Genomic DNA, 8,938 nt, shown 5'->3' with positions numbered 1-8,938 from the left:
TCAAAAAGACCGTACGAGTTAGAATAGAAACAAATCAAGTGTGGATGAGGATGTGTGCGTGTATTATTCAGAATTATTACTACAATATCAATATGATACATGAAATACTAAAAAATCTATAGGATCCAATATATACAAATTTAATATAATAGGCCTGAATATAAGTCATAATTTAATTTAAACTTTTTATGGAGTATTTAGCATGTTTTGACCCCCCTTTAGGTTAAACGGTCAACATACATAGGCGTGTAATAGCCAACAAATGGGAACTGAGCTGTTAAGTTGTTTGATTGACAAAAGTTTTGCATAGAAATGAACGGAATTTAAAAATGTTATTTCTTCTTGTAAATATAGCTTTGTAGACTGCTTTCATTGCTGGTTCTCTAAATGTTCAATGCTCTGTCGTACTGTAAGTCACACAGGGATAAAAGCTAAATCAATGAATGATTATAAATGCAGTTCAGTCTTCAGTGTCAACCCATATTTATACATTTTACAGTCTTGAATTTAACATTGAGAGTTCTCTCATGACTGTGTGATAACAGTTAAAGTCATTATTTGACAGTTGCTGTAAAGTGTTACCTTTTGTAATAAGTGGGTATGACAGTGAGTGAGCATATCAGCACATGCAACCGTCACACTTTACCGGTTACATTTTTAACTCGTAATGGTTCGTACTCGCTGGCATAACAGTAATATTCGTACAGTTCTGTGAGACACTTAGATTGTGAGTCATGCAGACACTGCAAGGTCAGAGCAAGCTGACCGGTAAAAATATTTGTCATACGAACACAACTAACCCTGGGGGGCTATACTGTGGACCATGTGACAATGAACATTGATGAACATTGTAGATATGTAAAAATTGTTTAAAGCATAGTTTATCCAAGGACGTGCGTAAACAAGGGTGACAACAAGCTATTAGGAAAGACAAATGAGTAGCAAACCGCTTTAATGTATTAAACTGCAGGGATGGTATTATAATACAGAAATAAAAACAATTCTATAATAAATACATCTAAAACAAAGCAGAAATGAATCCATAATTGAAACATTAACAGTCAGGTACCAAAACATAATTGTATTTATGAACCCAAAGAAACAGAAGCGTTGCAAATGAGATTTTTCTTAAAGTACAAAACGCAGCTCAACAGAGCTCTCATATGAATTACACACAGAATGCAACAGAGAAAATGTTTTGTTTATGAACATTCCAAGAAAATTTGCTTCATGCTTCACCCAGCTGAAAAGGATTGGGTAGTTGTTGTTTTCTCCAAACTCATTTTGTGCGAATCATCTATAATATCTACAATTTCAGAGTGTGGTAAGGATGCTCTCTTAAGATTTCCAGTCCACTTTAAAAGCCAGGCCGTTGGGTTCAGGAGGACGTGTCCACCACGCACTTGATATAGATTGTGTCATCCTTGCAGTAGGCGTGCTTAGGCGACCTCAATTTCCCCAGTGGGAAGAACAGGGGGCAGCCGCTTGCCACATTCATCTCTGAGATGGGTTGGTGGAAGGATGCAGAACAGAGGTCTGGACGGAAAGCATCGATGACATGCTCCCTCTGGTTCTGATCTATGAGAAAGAACGTTACCTGCCAGACATTTGCAAGAGAGGTCAGTATGAGGTCACGGAAAATGCTGATAACACAGGATTGAGGAAGCGTAGCAATTCAGATTCACTCCTTCACCGAAGCTACTAAATGCCTCATAACATGTCTGCTTTTAATGTTAAATATAGCATTAGAATTCTGTTCAAAAACACATGCACATACTTGATTCATTGATTGATTATGGTTTTACCTTGTGTCTGAATGGCCATGGAAGAATGCCGTCATATTCTCCTTTCATTATAACAAAGAAAAGGGAGATGTGTGTTCCCTTTCCAACTCCATCTCCGTTAAGATAAAGCCGCATACATACTTTAAATCCATACCTGGCAGTGTAGAAAGCTGAGAAAACATAATGAATTGTCATTTTCATGGCATGGAAGCACGATGGGGTTTAAAGCTGTTAAAAACAGGAAAGAATGAACCATGCAGCTTCTTTTATTCATATAAAAAAGGAAAGGTTATTTTCATCATCTATTCCGTGAAGGTAGGACAAAAAACAGGCCAGTGAAATTGTTTCTCTTATTCTCTGTTTGTCTGTCTATGGCTGTTGTGCACAAAGAGACATATACCCACAAGACAAACAACCTTGTTTAAGCCTTTATAACGGCTCCACATTTTCTGATTCAAAGAGAAAACTAATTTTTTACTTTAACTAGTTTACACTATCACTTAAAAGATACCACATTTTGTGTTACTTTTAACTCAACCTCGTGTTGTCCCTTTTATTTATTTAAAGGTACAGGTTATGAAATTTAGCTGCATCTGGTGGTGAGGTTGCAAATCGCAACCAACAAATTGTTTGATTTATTTAACACATTCTTTTTGAGAGTGAAACTGTGAATGATGCAGTACATGCTTAAAAAAACAAGGCAAAGGGAAAGGATGAAGGTTTCATAGTCTGTTTCCCAGAAAATTGTCACTTTTAAGGCGAGTAAATGAGTTTTGGTCTAAGCTGTCATTTTAAGAGCCGTTCAGAAGATGTAAGCTCTGTTACCTGGCGAGTACTGACTGTTCTTGTGGCCAGTCGCTGCTTCTCTCAGTCTCTGTGTGACATCACACAAGCGCCAGAGAAAGGTGCCATCATACGAGACGTCCTGCAGAGAGCTGATGCACTGCTGTAAGGAGGTAATGTGAATTTCCTTTCTGACGAGACACTGCTGTTGCTCCTCTACCTGAAATGTGATGGAAAACCATTATGATGGATGAATTACCCAAAGGTACAGATTGGCCCGCCAGTAAAGTGCAATATTCATGTATCATAATGGGCCTTTGGTGCTGGTTGGTGGCATCGTATGAGACATTTCGAGAAATAGAAAGATGCGGCTCCATCCTATTAGATACGTCTTTTCTCACGCCGGCACTTGCCGAATTGTCAAACAAATCTGTTTGCTGTTTGCGAGAGTGTCACCGCAGCTCCCATGTGTTAAATAACTCTAGGTCGAGTGTCAGAAAATAGTCGCAATCATTTTTTAACACTTTAAAGTGTGAGGATGAGCAGAGGGAGAAATACATCTAATTTAATCTAAATATATTTATGTGTATGTATGCACAGTATATGTATGTATTTATCTATGTATATTACCTCAAATTATAATATAAAATAATAAATTATAATAAATAACAATATAATAATAACATAATGTTTTTTTACTATATACATGATATATAGTGTATATTTATATATATTATTTAATAAGTTTTTATATAATGAAAATATATATTTACAAACATGTTGGGGACATTTTGGGGTAAAGTTAAAAAATATATATATTTTCTGATCTAACCTTGGTTTCCAGGTGCTGAATGATCTGCTGATTATTGAGATTGTCTCTCTCCAGTGCAACCACACTGATCTGTGTCTTCTCCACCTCTCGGTTCAAAGCAGAGAGGATGTTCTCTATGACCTGCACTCTCTGCTGCAGGGCGTCCAGTTGCTGCCCCACGGCGAGTTCAGCCTGGTCGTCATGGAGGCTGGAAGCCTTATCACTGACTCTAGAGTCTCCGCCATCTGTCTCGAGCTCATTCTCCCCGTGAGAAACAAGAGAAGATCCAGTCTGAAGAAAATCAAGGTTTTCAGGAATGCCCCTCTCCTGGGAGTTTAAGGTGCACTGAAGACCCCTGATGACCTCCAAGAGAAGCTGCAGATGGCCCACGTGACTGCACGACTCATGTTCTTTGACTTTGTCTACATTACCCTGTAAAAAAAAGTTTTGCTTTGTCATTTAATGAACATCGTATTTGCCTCTTCAACATTGAGATCCTTAACAATGGAACGAACGTAAAACTAATTTGCATGGTTTCAAGCACAACATTTCAAAAGTATATTTATTAGGATTCAAATTATGCAAGAAGCTTTATTATTCAAAACGAGAAAAAGTATGGGCACTATTTGGTTGTTAAACATTACTTGAACACATTAGTAGTGAACGTTGATGTACACGGGTGATATCGATGTGACACCCGTGCGAACTGAATTCATACAGCTTCTAAAAAAACACAATGACTGACACCAGTTTGTTAAAAAATACCAACCTTAAAGGGACAACCGACTTCAGAGAAAACACACGGCTCTTTCTTTTTGGAGCTGCCCAGAGGATTATTCTACGAAAGAAATACAGACATATACTTTAGATTTGTTCTCATTTATACAATATTCAGGACGCGATATTCACCAAAATCCACCTTTTGCCGTTTTTCTGCTTTGCCTGTCTTCTTGTCGACTGAGCTGGGGCATACGTGCTTCTGTAAAAACAGAAAATGTCACATTTACTAACAAATGTCATATTCTGTCCTAGTTCTGTAAGAAACTTTTGCATTTGAGGATATTCTGAGTAACACGTTTGAGACTTTTTTCTCTCTTTATTTCTCTAATCCATGTCCTGGAGTGCAGATCCCGACGGGTGAAGCAGAAAAACTAATCTGGGACAACAGTGAACACTGGAGACTGACCGTGGCTTAAAACTGGAGCCACGGGGTTTCGACCAAGGGCATGCTGACCCAGAACAACTCAAGAAGGAAAGCGGAACATCACAATATTATAATCAATATGTACATACTGTATATGATTTAATGCTGTTCACTTTTGGTTTGAGTTCAAACATATTGAGGCATCAAGGCACATTTCTAGAACTTACTTTGAGCTCTTTAAGTGTCAGGACGCCTGAGCAAGAGGTACATGCAGTCCTGTTGTTCGGGCAACCTCTCTCCAGATGTGTGGCCAGTGTTTTCCTCAGAACCATAATGCCACAGCCAATGTTACAAGGAATCAGGGCATATTCACACTGACTCTGATGGTCCTGAGGAGAGAACCAGTATATTAATGCTATAGAGGACGGAGATGGGTTTTAAAAATCAAGGATTTAAAATTGCCATAAGAACAGTTTTTTTTAATAATTTATCAAAACATCAACATTTGTGTTTCCAAATAGGTACAGGTTGGATATATTGATTAAATTTGATGATGTAAAATTGTTTGATAAACTGTTATTTTCCTAAAAATCAAATAATACTGTATGGCTTAATGGTATCATTTTACTTTGGAAATTATGAAGTCCACTAAGAAATATAATACCCACAGGACACCACAGCCACAACCTACATCTTTCCATTCTAATAGAGGGGTCGGGAACAATATGAAATTCTCTTGGGTACTCAAGGTAAAACACAAAAGAGGTCCTTTATGCAGCCACGGGGGTCAAAGTCATCGAGCCCTTACAAAATCCTGACCTGTATGCAAGGTTTTCAATGAGTTTCTTTTAGATTATTAGAAGGACGACTAATTCATTACACTGGGTAACATCTGTGCAACAGTTTATAGTGAAGACCAGCTACATGATTAATGTCTTAATGGCCGGTTCATGTTTTGACCATAACCACAAAGCTACCATGTTAGAATTCCCGGAAAACAGCATCTCGTGGTTGTAACCGAGCACGACTGCCTAACCCGAACCGCAGTGAATTTTCTTTAAAAGACGTTCTATGATTCAACAATGTGATGAAACACAACGCAACAGTTGCTCGTGTGATCGATACAACACATTGATTTGGATTCACGTAAAAGACATTCGAGAGCATTACAGCGTTCCCTACAGTAGAAGTTTTACAAGGATGTGTACCAGTTCGTACATCCCTAGAATTTCCGACGATACAATACATTCTCTCAATGGTTTAATCTAGACCAAAGCAGAAATCTTAGACTTTATATGACAGCTCTGGAAATGGGTTCCTAAAAGATTCACACTCCTACACCACCACAAGGAAATAAAATATGCTGTAAAACACACGATTGACTCGAAATGAATCTAGTCCTAATGTAACCCGTATGGAAAAGATGAGTCCTGCTTTGCATTAAAACCAACTGAAATGTCAATGACAGGTAGTAAAGTACCTCAAAGTCTTTCAGGGTGCTTCTCCACGGGCAGCCCTGGTTAGAACAGTGAACTTTCAGGTCCAAAATTTCCTTATTAATAGCCGCATCATTGAAAAACTGCAACGTGAACAAGAGGGGAAATTATAACAACTTTCCAAATGTGAGTCACGATTCCTTTCAGTCGGTTCTTCGTGCAAAAGGTGAACTTTAACATATTGAGACAGACAGAAAATGTGCGTTTTATTACTTGGTCAAGTGTCAGTACACTAGTATCACTTTCAATGCTCTGATCCTCTTTACATTTCGTGCACATGAGGTCTTTGTTGTTTCTGCGAGAAAGAACACTCAGTCATTAATAATTCATTTAAAGCTTCAAGAAAACAATTTTACAAGTTTTAGTTTCACTTGTGACAACAAGGGGCCAAAGTTACATCTACCCGCCTACTGGAATATTGTTTTGTACTGACTTTTTATTCATTTAGTCACAATAATAACATTGCAGTAACAACAAAAATCAAGCCTGAAATGAGACAGTAGACGTCTTTGAATGGCATCAAGTTGTTGCACTTGTGCTGCCCTGATGCGTCTCTTACCTCAGCAGCCAGTTGACGCACGCCAGGCAGTAGCGGTGACCGCACACCGTTTGACGCGCTTTATTCAGCACGTTATTACAGTTACTGCACAAGTACTTCTCTTTCGGCACCTCATCACAGATGCTCTGAGGGAAACCCGACGGGTATTCGTTTTCACCCGGGATGGACGAACCCCCGTTTACCGACGGCTCGGATCCTGAAGCCATCGAGTTCTCTTTAAACGAAGCCGTGTCTGTACAAACACGTTATGACAACATATTGATATGCTTTTGACTTTTTGCTGCGAACCCACGGTAGAGAAAAATCACCACGGGGTTCCCCCACATCACAAACACCCGGAAATTTGTGCGCTTCGTGAGGGTAAAATTGTCGCGCGATCTTTCCGGTCCTTATTTACTATACTACCATGGGTCGATAATGGCCAACAACGCTGACCGTTGCGTGAAAGTGGAGAACGTTTGATCGATTGGTCTACTTGGAGTGAATAAAACGTTTTTAAACGCAACGTGGATGTGCTTCAAAACCTAGTGCGCTGCCTATTTACTACGCACGTATGATGCGCACGAACACTGTAAAGGTGAGAACAAGCATTGTGCCTACGTACACAATTCACACGTTTTGACACACGCTCGCGCGCTCTCTTTCTTAGAATTTGTTTTAGGTTCACCGTCACTTCCGGTGACACGGAAGTTCCCTCCACGGAAAAAAGAAACGACTTGCGGTGGACAAGCGTTTGTTATTTAACATGTTCATCCGTGCATGTTAATCATAAACCCGATGAGTTGGACGTGCTGTTGTGGTATAACTATAAAAAGATATAAAACCAGTATGCTCTGAATAATGATTGATTGACATTTAGTCATTTAGCAGACGCTTTTATCCAAAGCGACTTACAGATGAGGAAACGTAGGAAAGCAATTATTACAACGTAAGTGCATCAAAACTAGTCCATTAAAGCCTAGCACAGTATACAAAGCTTTAGTCTATACAATTATTTTCTTGCGTAGGCCTACTGTGTCATCATCAGTCCTATATAACGGTACCACTATACAAACATGCTCTCGTGCACATTGGCGTCGTATAGGGGGAAAGTTAGGACAATTCCTTACTGACAGGGGCCCCAACAAATAGGTAAAAACTAATTACATTTTTTTATTATATTATACACTATAAATCATCATCATTGAGTAGGCCTATATTTCAAATAATAATAAGATGAATGGTGTCTTTTATTTTACTTATTTTGGCAAGTTAAGTTAAATATCCCCAAAAATTGCTGTTTCGTTGTTTTGAGATGATGTTGTTAATTTATTTTGATTAAAAATGTAATATATATTTAGTTTTTTTCTTTTTTTTAATCTGTCAATATATTTACGTTAACATACATTGAGAATGTAAAGGATAACCTTAAGGACATTTTTATCGTGGCTTTTAATCTTGTATCAAATAGTGAACTGCATACTGTATGCAGACTTACATTTACAGATCACCAGCAGTAATCATTTTGCTTGTATTGAACTACAAGAAGCAAGACAGTTGCAAGCCTTTGATTAGAGTTATTTAAAGCTTCTGATGGGACAGTAAGGTCCTAGAGATGTTGTGACAACAGCTGCACCGAGGGGGCCCAATTAGATTTTCTTGTCATGGGGCCCAAAATTCAGGGCGGCGCCCCGCGAGTCGTGCACACCAATGAAGTCATCTATAAGTCTACAGAATCTTTACTTGAATGGTAAAGGTTGCTTTCAGTTTGCGAAATGAGCACATAGATCAGAATCTCACGATGGAGGTTTGACCAAAACTGTTGTTGTTTTGCTATGAATGGCACCGAAACCAAATGGGAAATTAATTCTCTGTAAAACCCTTTTTGTGTTTGAATCGCATCTCTGGCTTTCACGACCGGATCTAATCGACCTAAAGAGTTGCTTCATTCACAGTACATTGCCTCACATTATTGAAGCGCTCAGCCAGATGAACCTCACACAGTATATTATCGACTATGTTAATTGTATGTGCATCATTTAATTTGATGAGAAAATGGAAAATGTGAATCCGTTCCCCTTCTATCGAGCTTTTACATGTTTGATCAGAGACTAATCGTGAAGAAAAATGATTCTAAACAAAAAAATACAACACAAATAAAATATGTTACTTCTAATAGTCTTTGTGTAAGGACAAACATTCATTCTGAAAGTAACAAGACGGTCTGGTGTAACACTATGAAATAGTGCAGCATAAACAGCAGCAGTGTTAAATGAGCAAAATCAAAACTATAACAGATTACAAAACAATTGTGCAAGAGAACGAGAGAGAAATAGAATCATTTTTTGCCAAAGAGGGCGGTCAGGGGGTTTCAATATGTGG

General features: G+C 38.4%; 1 protein-coding gene across 1 annotated transcript; it reads right to left on the bottom strand.

Moving 5' to 3' along the window:
• Nucleotides 1-923: 923 nt before the first annotated feature.
• traf1 (TNF receptor-associated factor 1) lies at nt 924-7,284 on the bottom strand. Its single transcript, XM_079466804.1, has 11 exons — nt 7,182-7,284; nt 6,578-6,809; nt 6,232-6,313; nt 6,003-6,101; nt 4,750-4,911; nt 4,298-4,357; nt 4,148-4,216; nt 3,400-3,810; nt 2,610-2,787; nt 1,806-1,954; nt 924-1,597 (listed from the first exon to the last, which is right to left on the bottom strand). The coding sequence occupies exons 2-11, from the start codon at nt 6,781-6,783 to the stop codon at nt 1,379-1,381; spliced, it is 1,635 nt and encodes a 544-aa protein (XP_079322930.1). The 5' UTR covers nt 6,784-6,809; nt 7,182-7,284; the 3' UTR covers nt 924-1,378.
• Nucleotides 7,285-8,938: the final 1,654 nt, after the last annotated feature.

This window comes from Barbatula barbatula, assembly GCF_947034865.1.
Source record: "Barbatula barbatula genome assembly, chromosome: 11".
NCBI lineage: Eukaryota > Metazoa > Chordata > Actinopteri > Cypriniformes > Nemacheilidae > Barbatula > Barbatula barbatula.
The sequence above is the reverse complement of the archived record's forward strand: the minus strand, read 5'-3'. Positions and strand labels throughout refer to the sequence as shown.